At 34.8% G+C, this 16,111-nt stretch overlaps 1 protein-coding gene across 3 annotated transcripts in view; it reads right to left on the bottom strand.

The window, feature by feature from the left end:
- The window catches only part of CWC27 (CWC27 spliceosome associated cyclophilin), a 120,197-nt gene that overhangs the window by 26,605 nt on the left and 77,481 nt on the right, over positions 1-16,111 (bottom strand). For all 3 annotated transcript variants that reach the window (XR_008463903.1, XM_054186597.1, XM_054186596.1), the window contains one exon: positions 8,935-9,032. Coding sequence is in view for 2 of the 3 variants with exons in the window: in XM_054186597.1 (XP_054042572.1) it covers positions 8,935-9,032 (98 nt within the window). In the remaining variant the exon portion in view is untranslated. The remainder of the gene's footprint in view (positions 1-8,934; positions 9,033-16,111) is intronic.

A 16,111-nucleotide genomic window follows, 5' to 3' on the forward strand; every position in this document is an offset into this window, starting at 1 on the left:
ATTCCTGACAGTATGCGTACAATTTTCCACAGTACGAACTTTGTTATTTTAATATTTTATCATTTGTATCACTCTTGACAAATAATGACTGTCCTTTTAACATAGGAGGTTGAATGTGTATAAAATCTAGAGATTTTGTTCCCTTTTTAAGAAAAGGATAATGAATATGAAAAATATTTTATGCAAATATTTTGCATAAAATATTTGTTGCAAAAAGAAGCAGTGTGGTTTGCTGAAAGTATTATCAGAAACACACTAGCCTTCAGATGAGTAGAAACAACACATTTTGTGACAGAGGAAAATACCTGTTGTTTCTGAAGGTTTAATACCACCATAAAAAAGAAAGAGCTTACAGTACTGACAAGGATCAATGAAAGAATTTTGATTTATGTTTTTTCTTTGATGAGGTACAGCTAGCATGAAGATTTTTACACAAATAGACTTGAAGTATCTTACATTACAAAACATTCCTGATATGCTGAACCTCACAAAAGTAATGCCATTTACTCTTGTAAAGCACTTTGCATATATAACCATGAGTTCATGCAGAACCAAAGTAAGATAACAAAAAGACTGTACAAAGAAATCTATATTAAAAGGTACCCTGGTTTATTTAGCAGAGTTTGCATATTTTTTAAATGTGGTGGATCTATTAATTTTCATCAGTATCTCAAATGCACTCTTTAGCAACTCAGATGACACATTTCATATGTTGAAAGACCTACTGGACAGAAATATCAAGAAATGCATGGTATAACTAGACTAAATACTGAAGGGGAAAACAAAAACCTAAAAAACGTTGGACAACTCTGTGTTTGAAATGAAAGAAGTTATGACTGAATGTTTTTGTGCATTAAAATAAGAAGCCTAAAACACATTCCTGTATTTGTGCAGTACATTCCACTTTGAGCTATTCATCAATATCCAGTTTACATTGCATTCTTCTGGAATTATAGACATATGCAGTACTGATTTTAAAAAATTTAATGAGATTCAAATCTTGAAAAGAAAAACTATTTTTGTTCCAAAACAAACAAACCCCTTATGAATTACAAAAGAAATTCTGATATGCCTTAATATTTCATGAATTAAAATGGAATTCCTATCAGAAGTGACAGATGGAGAACATAAAGCCACTTTATATAATTAAGATATAAGACAGATAACACACTTCCAGAATCCAGGAAAAAATTTTCTTCCAGCATTAAATACTACGTCTATGAAAATACAAATATTAATTTACTGTAAAGTAGTTTAAAAATGAGTGTACTAGAAAATACGACATGAAATAGTGTTATGCTTGAAAGAATTTATAACATACTCTCCAGTATATTTTTATTTAGGACTAACTCTACTTATGGCTTTCTTTGCACCTTTAACTACTCTTCAGTTACTGTTACTATAGTTCTGGACTGCCTAAGTTCCTGAAGAGCCACTGTTTGCTTACAAGTTAGGTACGAGGAAATATTTACTAACTGTGACTAACTGAACAGGTTTGCTTACCGAATGAGCTTCCAGGGTTGACCTGACTACTGGATTTTCAGTTTGCTATAGTGAAAAAAGCAACAGTTCTAGGAAAAAAACATTTTAGTTCATTTAACCAACTCAAATAACAAAATCTTAGAAGTAATTCCTAGAGCTTCAAAACATTTTTTTGAAAAAGCAGAGCCCACTGATTTGTAAAACAGTGTAAACTTCAATATGTAACAGTGGAAGTTTCTAGTGAATCTTTTCTGAAATTCGGTAGCTTTTAGGCTACAGTCCTAGTCTAAGAAGTGGTTAATTGTCCAAAGTCAGTTGATCTTGAACACATGCTTAAGATTACTACTAAAATCAAAGCTGGCTTACAGGGAGGTTTTTGTCCTTGTTTCTTTTGCAGAGAGACAAGAGGAAAAAACATTCACTTTAGCAGGGAAGAGACTGAATAGGGATGCTGGCTATTACTCTATGAGATTAAAAGAGAAAAAAAAATGTAAAGTGGAAGAAAACATAAAGGTTTGCAAAAGTGACACATTCAAGATGCGTACTTTGATATCATGCAGCTATACTGTAAAATCTTCATACTTAATCTATTTGTGCTGCATAATTGCCAACCCCCGAAAATTTGGATTTTGTTGTTTTCTTGATGTTCTCAAGGGTCCAAAATTCTGTTAGTTTCAGACTTCAAGAAAGCATCTTTCCATGTAAGACAGGACTTAAATCTTTAAATGCCACTGACATTGCCCAAACTTAATAGTAAAACAGAAATAAAACATAATCTTAAATTGGCACCCTTGCTAGATTTTGAGAGTTTTCTAAACACTTCAATCTTTTGGTTCCTGGACCACAGTTAAAGCAGAAAATACTTCATGCCTCAGTGGAATTCTTACACTTGAATGTTGGTTTTTAACTTACTTTTTAGGTTTCTCTGCTTTTAGTATTTTGTAGCTTTTCTATTTTCTCATGTTTGACAATTAAATTTCACCATCCACAGATTATCAGACAGTTTACAAAAATGTCCTAACAAGAAAAACCTAAAATAGTCCATCTTAAATACTACTACTATTTAAAACCAACATATAATTAAACAATTGGGCAGATGGTACTTGTCTAAAGCAAATTTCATTGGAGTATATTCACAGGTTTACGCTATAGAACTTTGAAAACTGTACCTTTTTCAAATATTTGATTAAGTACTTCAAAATGCTGAAGTAATTCAGCACTCAAATTATAGTGTTTGATGTAATTTCTGGCATCACCAGAGCAAATGTCACATAAATGAAAAACATCTTATTTAAAGTAAGGTCTTGACAGCAGTCTGGCAAAGTCAACAATCTTATTCACAAATTGGAAGGCTGGTTATAATCAAACACGTACAGAGGGAATTAGGTTTTTTCTCTGTCCTCTTGGAACAATGTAAACACTTACATTTTCACCCCCCAATCTTCCTTAATTACTCTAATCTACAAATACAGAAAAAAATTAGGTAGGCATAATATGTAACATGAACAATTTGAAGCAGTGATACTAAGTGTGAAACCAATACTAATAAAGATCTGCCAGTGGACATAAAATAGATGTGTCGTGCTACCACCTGTTCATTAGCAACCTCTCACACTCATCCTGCAAAAAGTCCAGTATGACCTAAGCCTTACTCTCACAGTTCTGTGGTCTTCAGTGAATTTCTCCCACTATAGTTGCAAGTCTTGGCTGAGATGCACTGTTTATTAATCAAGCACAGAGTCATATTAATGCAGTTACATAGCCTCTCAACTAGCATTTTTTCCTAATGCAGCCAGCTCAGAGCATAGGCAGACGCTGTGCAAGTGTCTGCACCATCTGCATAGACATACCTGATACAGCATGACACAACTCACTCTCCATCTCACACTCTCCAAGAAGACAGGCAGAGAACAATGGAAAAATGTCCTGCTACATACACATTCATTTCCTGGTAGTAGTCTGTTTTAAATATATGCAATTTCTTATATGTAAACTAATACAGAATAGGTAAACTGTTATAAATTCAGTGGGCTGCCCTTGCATGCTGACAGCCCTATTGCACTGATGAAAATTCAGGCCAATAAAGAAAAATTGAGTAAATTACATGAGATGTGATAAATGCATTTAACTTTAGGGCAAAATTACTTGCTCAGGTACAACGCTGGTTTACTCCTATTAGATTTCATTATACTCAAACTGAAGTGCTTCTAAAGTATCTTCTGTTATTTTTAAGTTGTGAATGGCTGTTTCACAGTAAAGGTATTCTTCATTCCTTTCACTTACCATCTTTAAATACTTAAGATTCCACTCTTCCATTCCACTCCCTACCTAAATTAGCCATATCTTCAAGTATCTACTAATGAATTAGTTCACCTAGTTTTCTGCTAGTTTGGGGGTTTTTTGTCCACTTGTATGCAGTTGTTCAGTAATTTTTTGGGGCTACAATACTTGGAACCAATGCAATAATACAAATGTGCTTTTATAGTTAATGCCTCTGTAGCAACAACGACTCAATCACAGACACATCACGATGTAAATTCATGTTCAGTTTTTTTCCTAGTACAAAACAGAAATATCTTTCAGTATTATGGCTTTCCCAATTTCTTTATTTTATGAATTTGTGCATGAAATATTTTTTTTCCTTAATGCTAAGGAAGTAACCATGACTCTCAATTTATTTTCAATAACATTTTCAAAATCTCTTCTTCTCTCCTCCACTCTAGTACCTCCTGTACTAGAATCTAGTATTTAGTGATATTTACTTTTGGTACTTGATGATTAATAAATTCATAGTTTTCTAACAATGTTTTTCCAATAGTCATTAAGATAGAGTGTAAACACTCAGTCCTGTTTCAATTTCGATAACACAGCAACCATAAAGTACAATATGGTGAGGTGATGTTACAACAGTGAAGTTTAAGATACAACACCATGTTAATTTTACAAAACTTATAATATTTACAACTCTAAGTGTTTTACAGTTAAATAATATTAAGAAAGTTTTGAGGCCTTTGCTCAGTGAAATTATGCTTCTTAGTATTCCAACATCACTACAAGACATCACTACTATTAGGTTATCAGTCACAAGCTGCTATTTAATCTTTCTAATACGTATTCTTAAATTTTAATCTGTATCTTCTTCAAAGCTGATGCTTCATAACTGAGATGTCTGAACAGACTTCAGAGAAAAAATATAAGTATCTGGATAGAGTGAAAAAAGGAAACTTCAGAAAACTGCTTTTAGCTCCATAAGAACCATGATGAAAATAAAAGCTTTGTTGTAAGTGCAAAAAGACTGAAAGATTTTAAAAATGTAGGCAGTTAGCTCTGGATCACTTTTGTGTCTTTGGGTCACCTCTAGTTATAATGCTGAAATACACAAAATAAATGAAAACTTTGGCTAATTCAACGTTATTCAACATTACTATAAAACAGGAGCAAAACTGTTATGCTGAGGCCCCGATACACTCACTGTATATTTTGGGGGCTGCTCTATTTTAGACTACCAGTTGGAGCTCATCAGGTGTGCTCCTGGAATGCGTATTCCAGCATGGCTTCATCCAAAAGTGCACACATGGTCTGCGATAAAACAATAAGGTAGATGTAACCTTTTACTTAAATTCCTATTAAAATTTCAACTTTCCACAGTTATTCGTGAAGTCTGTAAATTCTTTCATCCTTTACCAGAAATGTACCTATCATGCAAGTGTACTTGTTCTTTCCATACAGATGAGAAACTTTGTACAATTCAAATGACAACAAATTGATAGGCTTGTGAAAGACATCTGGAAACCGAGACCAAAAAAGTAAGTTTAGATTATATACCTAGCTATTAATATATGGATTTTGTTAAAGCTGTTCTTATATTTAATCCAAATTCCTTTATAGTCCAAAATATATGACAGTCACACAGTAAATCTCCCATCTGCCTTTCAGTAATCACCTTTAAGCACTACATGTTCATTCTAGCTAAATGTAGGAACAGTTTCCTCTTCTTCAAGACCATGCCAAATACGTTTAATGAACTTTTTACATTTATTCTTTGGGTGCGGATTTTGTAATGGTAGACGCTCTACCATGAGAAGATTTTTTACTTCCTTTGATCATACAATGAATTGCATTTCTTTGTGCAATACTTCCTCAAAAAGGGAAACATCATTAGGACACTGACTTTCTCTTTTCAGACAATAGACAAAACAAGTCAATAGATAACCAGAATAAGTTATTTGAAGAGAAAGCAAAACGTAAAGAGAGTACTGCCTTACTGAATTATTTTGGCAGACCTACAAGCAAGCCTTTATTTTAATTGCTTGATTTAAAGACTCATAGTGATGGTAAATACAATGCTTTTGGTAATGCTTCCACCTAACTATTATGCCCATTATCAAGATGCTTAGTTTCTCCTCTCCACCAAGACCTTCTTCCTAGTCACATCTTAACTTTCTTTTGATTAAGTTGTGCTTCACAGAATCTTGAAAAACAGCCCATCCCTCCCAAAAGGCAGGACCAACCTTTTCTACCTGAGTCCTAAGAACTATTTGCCTAATCTGAATTGAAAAGTTCCACTTTGTAGGTCATCTATTCCAATACTTATCTTTAAGAAGTTTCCCCTAACATTTAACCTAAATCTCTTTAGCTGCAATTGAAGCCTACTATCTCCTATCTTCTCCACAGGGATTACATTAGCATTTAACATTCTTCATGTTCATTAGTATGTCTCCTTTTACACAGTCACCTCTTCTCTGGACTAAACAGCCCCAATTCTTACAATCTTCAGATATTATGCTTTCCAGATCACCAATCACCTTTGTTGCTTTCCTCTGTGCTCCCTTAAGATGCCTCATATCTTTTTTTCAAGTGCAATTGCCATAGCTGGGCAAAGGATTCAGGCTGAAGACCTGCTCAGGCTGAATAGAAAATGAGTCTGTCTTGCCTACAACAGACCATTTTCTACGTTTTACAGTCAGTACACTTTAGACTTTTTCAATAGCATGCACTATCAACTTGCTATCAGCTTTTTACTTATTATATTTCTCAGATTTGAAGCTGCCAAAGTGCTACATTAGCATCTTATGTTTGTGCAACTCATACTTTGTGAGAGAGATACAAATCACTTACTATAATAATCTTTTTTTCCCCAAGATCTCCCAGGGTAAACATATTTTGTTTACCTCGAGCTGGCTTTTAACTTCTATGCACCGACTGAATCTACCAACCCAGCATTCAAACAAAGAAAAAACCAGAACACTTCTTCCAGTTTAAACTGAATCAGATCAGTAAAAGCTCCAACATGGACTAGTGGAAGTGAAGAGAGCAAGCCACTCAGCTCTTCACTTCAACAACTGTACATGAAAATGCAACCTTAGCACATAAGTTTCTTCCCCTTCCCGCTCTCATATATTTATTTAGTCTGCAAATTTAATAAAGGTAATCTGTTTTTTTCTCTAGATCACTAATAAACAGGTTCCCAGGATTACTGCTTTCCAGCCTGATTACAAACAATTCTCTTAAAGCATTTTGTTAACATTTTGTTAATCTTAATGTCTCTGGGACTGGTTTACCTGACTCCCTAAGTGTCCTCCCTAATGCTTGAGTGAACTCCAAGTTCAAATGATTTTAACGCACCTAATTTATCTAAGTCTTCTCTAGTTGCTTGTTCTGTACCTGAACACTTCCTTCTATGTCACTTATGATGTAAGCATATGATCAAAGTTGACCGCTATGCTAAAGACGGAGTGAAAACAAGCATTCAAGCTTATTTCCTCTCTGTTTAGCCAGAGACAACCAAATCTCCTCTTGATCATTCATCTCCTGTTTCTCCTGTTACTGTATTTTCATAAATCATTTTGCCCTTCACTATTTGCATCTCATTTAATGTCTTTTTAATTTTTTCTTAAATTTTAGAACATGTTTATTTTCAGAATTTTCAGTTAGGTACTCCAGGAACATGTTGAATACGTTCTTTCCTGCCATATATCTTTCTCAACAGGTACTGGAACAGACCCCTTTCTGTGCTCTGACAGTAATCACAAAAAAAGGAAACCGAAGATTATTCAAGATTATTTTCACCATTAGCTGTTCCCTATAGATTTTCAACAGGTTTATCTCCTACCTGCTATTTATTTCAAAGAAAGCAAAAAACCCAACAACCCTGGTTTATAAACTCCCCTTCCTTGAACAAAAAGTATCCTTCAAAACTGTACCATAGTAGTAACTATGAGTATTGCCCAAGTATTACTTTAGTTTGTCACTGTAAAGGTAGATTTACTCAAATTACTCCACAGTAAGTCCTCAGACTGAACTGGCACCAAAACAGGGATAATGTTTAAGTGATAGTATTACAATTGCCATATAAGGCACTATTCTATATAATCTATCATATATGTACATAAGACTACTCTTTACCTTTTCTACACTTCTACTTGCAGTTCTTTTTTCACATGGCCAGTGACAGCATTCATTATTGTGCCAATGAGAGCTTATATTCTTCCAGTGATTCAGCATGATTCCTAGAACTTTTTCAGAGCCATGACTTTGTAAAATTTGGTGCTAGGTTTCACGTACAAATTCAAGATACTGTATTTTTTATTTTGCTAAACTGGTTGCTGACTAAGCTCACCTGTTACTCAAGAGTGCCCATGAGTTTTTGCTAAAAACGATGTCATACTTTCTACCACTCTTCTAAATTGTGTGTCATCTGGAAATTTTTCTGAATAATTTTATATTTTCTTCCAGATTTCTTATTGTATTGAGAACTGGACCAAGAATCCACTCAAAAAATGTGCCTAGCAACTCCAGAGTGCTTAAAAAACAGCCCTTTTTTTTTTCTTCAATTCAGCACTACAACACGCATCTTACATACTATATTATAAACTTAGCAATTTATGCACATTTAGAAAGAAATAACGCATAAAATTTGTCTGACACAGAAGGGGGCATCTGAAGATCCAATTTTGCAAAGGTTTATTGAAAATAAACATGGAACTGACTTTCTGAATTTGAGTTCCACTGGTGTTGTAAGATGCATAAAAATCTGAAGTCAGTAGCTTTGAGTTCAAAGTTAACCATCTGCATTTAAATACCTTTCTATGTTGGAAAGTCAAGATGACTTTCCAAGTCAGAGGTCAGAACAGATATGTCCCGACAAAGTAATTCAATCACATGCCACGATATTTCAAATCCAGAAGGTTGCCCAACTACACAGATGTAACTGAAGAACATTTGAAAAGACAAATATTACCTCATTTGAAAGAATGAATACTACCTGTACAAATTATTTATATACTGGTATCCTTACATTACTAACATTCTTAAGGAAAACTAATTTTCTTGGGAAAAAAAAAAGGCATTTCAACAATATAGTGTCCACAAGAAACACTAAACCACTAAAAAACTTTAAAGCTGTAACGTCAACTGGAGATCTACATAACACCTGCTATAATTTACTCCTACCTTCCTTTTCTTTGGGTTTTAAAGATCTTTCTTCTTTTTTCTGCTTTGCTTCCAGCAGTTCACGTTTCAGCTGTCGCGCTTCTTTCCGTAGCTCCTCACTGCAAAAAGAAAAATATTTACACAAATTTAATCTTCTGGGAATGTAAAGCCACTCAGGAGAAATAGAATCAAAGTTAATGGGCAGTAAATCTCTGATATAAACACAGGGAATGTACTGACTCATTGATGCTAGGAACGTGGCTTAAAACTCAATTAGAACCTAAGAAAGTTCATATTTTCATAAGCAGAGACAACAAAAGAACATAACAGACGACCTACTCTAAGACCCCATTAAAAATATGTCACAGACATGAATAATAAAACAAAGAACCTTCATTTGTATTTTTAATTTAACATTTTAATATTTAACCATGAGAACCACACAAAGAGAATTTGAAGCAGAGGCACTGCCAAATAAATATTACATGTGTTATAAAGTTCTATTTACTGAAGTAATAAATCTTAGCATCCTAGATTTCTTAGATGGACATGCAATGTAGTTCTTACTGTAGTAGTTGTAAGTGATAAAGACATGATATGTATGTAAGTATACATTATTACATATGAAAATTCATTTCACTTCACAAATTTTACCAAAAAAAATTAATCGGGTGATAGCAAGAAACCAAAATTTATATGTCATTGTGACAATATCAAACGAAATACCTGTATTCATAGAATCACAGGCTGGAAGCAACCTGTGAAGATCAGCCAGTCCAGCTCCCTTGCTCAAAGCAGCACCATGGTAGGTTGTCAAGAGCATTGTCCAGTCAGGTTTTGAATATCCAAAGATGGAGACTCCAAAACCACTCTGAGCAAACACTACTTGACCTCCCTCAATGCAAAAAAGCACTTTTGCGTGTTTAAGAGGAATTCCTTGAATTTCAGCTGGTGCTTACTTGTGCCAGTCTAATGGTTACCAGTGGAAAAGAATGGTGACTACTGCTTCAAGTTTTTCTGGTGTTAGAATCTGTATTTACCACTTCTTTCCCCAAAAAAATTAAATTCCGATTGATTTAGTATTCATCAAAGTCAATGAATAGCAGAAATTATTACAATGCAGGAACATGGCATGCAAGCATCTCCCTGCAGGTGTTTTGTGTACCTCAATTCTCATCTGTAATACCATTGCTCACAACACAACGGCCTTTTTTATGCAAAGACTTTGAATTGTGCGGTGATGACTTCATTTGAAGTTCATTTTCATTTGTATGTAGGCACAAACACAGAGCTTGTGAAAAGCACTAGGAAAACAAGACTACCACTGTAAATGCATTCAACCAATCAACTACAGCAGTGGGTCTTAATTTTCAACAGCATGGCAGAAGCTACACTAACCCAGATTAACAGCTTTTACATAAATTTAACTTTTCTATCCTGAGAACAAAATCATAGGGGAAGGATAAAGAGACATTTTTAACCCAAGTATCTTCATTGCTTTTACATAAATTGGGGATAGTATGGCAAGGAAACTGCATTACAACACTAATCTAGTATACTGCAATATTTCTTATAGAAGTTGTACAGCAGGAACAACATACGTGTCAATAAAAGTTGTATTTTTTCAATGGAAAGAGGTTTTTGTACAAAACACCGAAGGTCCTAATTCCTAGACAGCCTGATACTAAAATGTTTTTTAAAGCTCCTTCTATGATCAGTACTAGGTCAATATACAACTTTGATACTTGGCTCCTTATAGACTCCACAGTTCCTACATTTTTTATTCCTAGGTTCATTTTACCAAGTTAGGTTCATGAGAAAGGTAATCCAAAAAGCCTGCACGCTAAAGAGGAAGCCACAAGAACTGACTGATGGGAAAGCCAGGCTATACTCACAAGCCAGATTTACTGGAAAATAACTAGAAATAATGGACTTTTTGTAAACAGGAAAACATCAAATTGATGAGGTAGAGCAGTATCAAAATAAGGGACTAAAAATCAGTCTGTACCTGGCCCCTGCATCTTTGAAGCACTGGCCTTAGCATGCAGTAAATTTGCACTCAGCCTGCAATATAACTCAGCTGCTGGTTTGTAGCCAATTATGCAGTTGCCTCCTGTCCCTGGAAAGTTAGCTCTGTCTGTTCCAAGCTTGTCTCATGGCTCTCTTGGTCACGCTGCAGGCCCTCCTCTTACACTCTGCTTCTTCCTCTTCTTGCCACTTCCTGCAGCCTGGAAGCTGTCCCTCCTCCCTCAACACAGAGAGGTACTCCCAGAGCAGGTGTAATCTCCTCCCCTGCCTACTTACCACCACTTCGAAGGGCCAAAACGCACAAATGGAAAATAAACAAGTAACACGCAATTGTTTTTTGTCTTCCTGAAATGGCATTACCAATGTTGCATACAAACCCCCAAAAGATTTCCTTCCTAAATTTCATATTTTGAAAATAGAGAAGTAGCTCATTCTTTGTAATGCTAAGCTTTTATCTCCACAGTTTGTGAAGAATGTTTCAGTAAAATTGCTTAAGTACCAAGCTGGATTCCATCTTGCAGAAATTTCTTCTAAAACTAGACAACATGGATCGAACTTCCAATTACCAGTGATTTTTTTTCTTTATAGCTTTCGAAAGTTAACTACATTTTCTAGTAAATGAAAGCCATAACTTTCCAAATACTGGCTAGCACTAGTTTATACTTAAACAACAGCTTTTAACCTTTTATCTGAAGTATCTTAGCCTAATTATTTTTCTATAATTACTACAATTTCTTAACTACATAACCCTCAGTAGCTTTTTCTGACTGAAGCTGGAACATCCTGAAAGATAACAGTGGTTAAACAACTTTACCAATAGGCTTATACTGTCCTAGAGCCAAGCAAAATGGTCATAACTGTCTCAATCATTTGTTCAGTATTCAACATCAAGCAAAGAAATAAGTCTGTGTATATGTGCGTGTATATGCATGCATGGGTACAATAAATTATATATTGAATGTTTCCAAAGAATTATAGATCATATTCTTTTTCTCTGAGTAACATCGCCAAAACTCTCTAGAACACTTAGCTCCAAGAAGCACTATGAGAAAAAAGAAAACCCAAAAAACTGCCTGTTGAAGCCTAAAACTAGAATGAAACAGCAATATCAAAACAATTATTCATTTTTCCTACTCGTATCAGAATTAATTGAAATCAGAATATTCATTCTGCAGAAAATTGAAAAAAATTTAGCCAAACAGTTCCAGAACAAACTGTTTAACTCCAGAATTTTTAGTTTACTTCCAGAACAAATAGAATTGTTTTATCTAGAACATTTGTAGCGAAATCAAGTCTAGGAATCCCTTTGAATTTCTGGTTCAACTGTGGCTTGGTTTGATAGGACTCTGCATCAGTTTGATAGGACTGACAGGAACTCCAGAATCTAGGAGCTATGAGAACTTGGGTAACTTCAGACTGTAACTTAGTTACACCCTAATGACACCAGGCACGGTGAAGGCATCTGCTTTCCTATTGAACTATTTCAATACATGATCAACAAACACCTCTACACTATTATCCTGGTCACCGCTCAGGCTTCTCTTCAGCAGACCAAGTAATTTATGCTTTTTTTTATGAGTTTATTTTAAAGGAGAAGATGTTCTGCTAGCTTTAATCACTTCTGCCTACTTCAGAACTCCCTGCAGTATGTCCACAGCCCTTTTGAATGTGGACGCAGAATTGGACATACTGATGGCTTCCAGCATTCCTCTAGGGCTCTGCTGATGGTGCATTTGGTGCCTTAGTTTTAACTCACCAAGGAACATAAGGTCATCACTGCACTGAGCACTCACATTATTTTCAACAATGACTCTAAAACCACCTCTTAGCTGCTTCTTTGCAAAATGTCGTTCAGTGTTTGTACTATCCTGCAGCTGCAACCTGCATTTCTGATTTCCAATTATATAACCTAGTATTTAGTTGTATTACAAGGCTGTTTTTATTGCATTGTGACCACTTAGCTAGTCAATTCAAATTATTTGTAATGGTTGGTTTGATGTACCCTATTATTTTCTTATAAAGACCTTTTAAAAATAAAAATAAAAATGTCAGTGGCACGTTTGACACAAATCTACCTCTGCTATAAACACTGTACCAACTCAGTTATTTTTATAAATCAAAAAAGTAAACCCTTTTTGAACCTGCATCATCCCCTCCCTCCAGTTTCCCCAAAAAGCAACATAGTTATCTACTACTTACAAGATCACATTAACCAGCATTAGTTACAAGTTTAGTCTATTTTTTTTGCTGAATAAAGCATTCTGTTATAGCTGGTTAGGAGTGAAGCAACAGGCTTCCGGTCTTCAGACAGGCTAACCTGTCTTCATTTCTCGACATCGTATCATTAGTCTCTGAAATAGTAGTTCTATTTGGCGTTCTTGTAGTTTTCCAATTTTTATTAAAAATGAACACTAGTAGAGCAGAAAGCATTGCATTTTCAGCAAAGTTATCAGACTTAAGTTAGCTAGGCCTATTATCTGAAAATGCTTAATCTTAAAAAATGCTGACAAACTTCAAGCTTTTTAATGGATATGAACTTTTTTTTTTTTAACACTATTTGGTTGCTAATCTCTAAAACAGCAATAAAGCGGATCAGCATATCTCAAACAATTCAGCTTACACCTCTTGACTGAGAAGTACCTTTTCTTAACTTCAGCACAGCAGAAGTACCTTCACAATTTATTTGCAGTTTTATTTACTTCATGGTGAAGCAGGCCTCAGACATGCAGAAGTATTGGTCTGGAAAATCTTCCTGTATTTTCTATGATACCGAGATTAAAAGATCATTTTCATTGATTGTTTCAATACATAAACTGCAAAAGTTTCTTGACTCCAAGTTTAAGACTGTTTCAGAGATTAATGTCACAAGTCATCTAAAGTTAGGATACCCGAGAAGCCTAGAGACATCCATATGGCTGGACGGAGTCCACACACAATCTGATGGAGACTGCTTGACCTTAATCCTCCTACTGAATTTGAAAGAAACCAGATTTTGGTGGATCAAGATTCCAACCCTATGAAATGTAATGGGAAGCAGTGGCTTGAACACAAGAGTAAAGGTTAGTAACAACTCTTATCTTGGTTCTGTCACTAAGAATCTAACCCGCAAGTGAGCAAGCACATGCTTGCTACACTGTGCCCTGAGCTGATGAGCTGTGGGCAAGCATAGACGCAAAACCTCATCATAGTATTGCTATGGTATGGAGCTTCAGTACCTTAGCCATTTTACTGATTCATGCTCAGGTTTTTTCGGCATGGTTAAAGTGCCTGCAAAAGCCACTTGTAGTGCTTGTTTACTACAGGAGATTTTTCATCTCTCAGTTTTTAGCTGTACCAGTATTTCAATGTACTTTTATCTTAGTAGTAGGGTTGTCTGCAGTTACCTTTATAACATCATATATTCCATGCTTCGGCTTTCTAATAGAGCTATTTTATTTTTCTTTTGTATTTTAAATCATTAATTAATACTAGGTTAATAAAGAATAAAATCACATGGAAATTTAGCCCAAAATTATAAGTTAAATGAATAAACTTGTTTCTAAGTGCCATGTACTGAAGGTGTTTTGCTGCAAGTAATAAGGGGTGTTCTGAATTTACAAAGTACCTTCTTATTTCAAAACGGAGACGTTCTATATTTTACTTTACTTCGGCAAAAGAAAAGAGAACTGATTACAGAAATAAACACTAACTGTGACTTTGGTGTAAGCGAACATATTATTATACTTGCTATGCACAAACACAAAACCACCTCTCTTTCTCTATGTATGTGTCTACACATGTATGTGTCTCTTTCTACTTGCATGCTCATGCACACATGTATATAAACCATGATTGGCTGTATTTATTTAATAATATAAAATCTGTAACTAATAAAATATATAGGATACACAGTCACAAATGAGGCCTAATGAGGCACAGTACCTTATTCAACTGTGATTTAGGGAAAAGGTGGTTGCATATATTCAAAACTTTAATTTAGATATTCCCCATTCAATGATGACAAAGCTCAGTAGAGGCTAAAATTAATTTGATGCCTCTATTTCGATTACAAAATGCCTAAAAACTTTGCCTCCTACACATTTCCAAATTTATCCCAACTCCACTCTAAACTTCACTACAATTTGGAGTATTCACAACTCCCCCTCTAAACTCCACCTAACCCCATAGAGAGGCCCAAACTGCTTGAGGTTACCCTAGCACACAGTCATTCACTGATCCTGGTACAAACAATGTTAAACAAGGCCACACTCTTTCAAAACTTAAGTATTTAGGTGGTGCCAAAACTACACAGATAGCCTCACAGTCAGAGGATTCACTCAGACAAACGTGAAAATACAATGGAGGAACTATTCAGTGACTGAACAACTGAAAGATTATGGTGTATTCTGCATCACTGGGCCTGGTGTTTTTCTGAAAGGTAGTTGAAGCAAGAATTAATTCAGGGAAGTGCTTTTTTCTGTAATAATGAATATTAGATTAAATTATTATTTTTGATGGCATAGCATGTTATTTCCGTTCCTCTTTTTATGGTATTATGATTACATTGTTTTTATTTTTTTAAAGGCCATTTCCTTTCATTCGCTTTTGCTGTCTTCTCATTCAGCAGCATCAGAGGAAAATTACTCACTGACTATCCTTAAATGTTAACATTATTTAGTAAGTGTTGCTACAAGTAAACATATCAGAACAAGGAAAAAATCACCCTCTTACTCATTTTACAAAGTCATTTTAAAATGTTATGAATAATAACAGCATGTCAAGATTGTCACATAAGTTTATTTTTGATACAAGCAGCATCCTTTAACATCTTAATAAAATAAAATGAATACTGAGGTACTTTATCACTGCTCATGTTAATTTCATAGCAGAATAGATGACTCCAATTTAGTTTAGATAAACCACACAAAAATCAGGCTGTAGGACAATATTATCCCGTCCTAATGTACGATAAAAGCCTGGAAAGAAGTCCGGGATTCAATCCCCTCCAATTACAGGCAGTCACATTTATTTTTCCAAATTTATTAATTCTGTAAAAAGCACATTTCATATTCTCTTTCTTAAATTTATTAATAACTTTTAATGCCTATTATATCATTACCACCCATGATTTATACAGAAAAGTTATTCTAGAACTGACAAGCAGACACCTTAATAATAACAGGGACAATGA

This window comes from Rissa tridactyla, chromosome Z (genome assembly GCF_028500815.1).
Source record: "Rissa tridactyla isolate bRisTri1 chromosome Z, bRisTri1.patW.cur.20221130, whole genome shotgun sequence".
NCBI classification, from domain to species: Eukaryota; Metazoa; Chordata; class Aves; order Charadriiformes; family Laridae; genus Rissa; species Rissa tridactyla.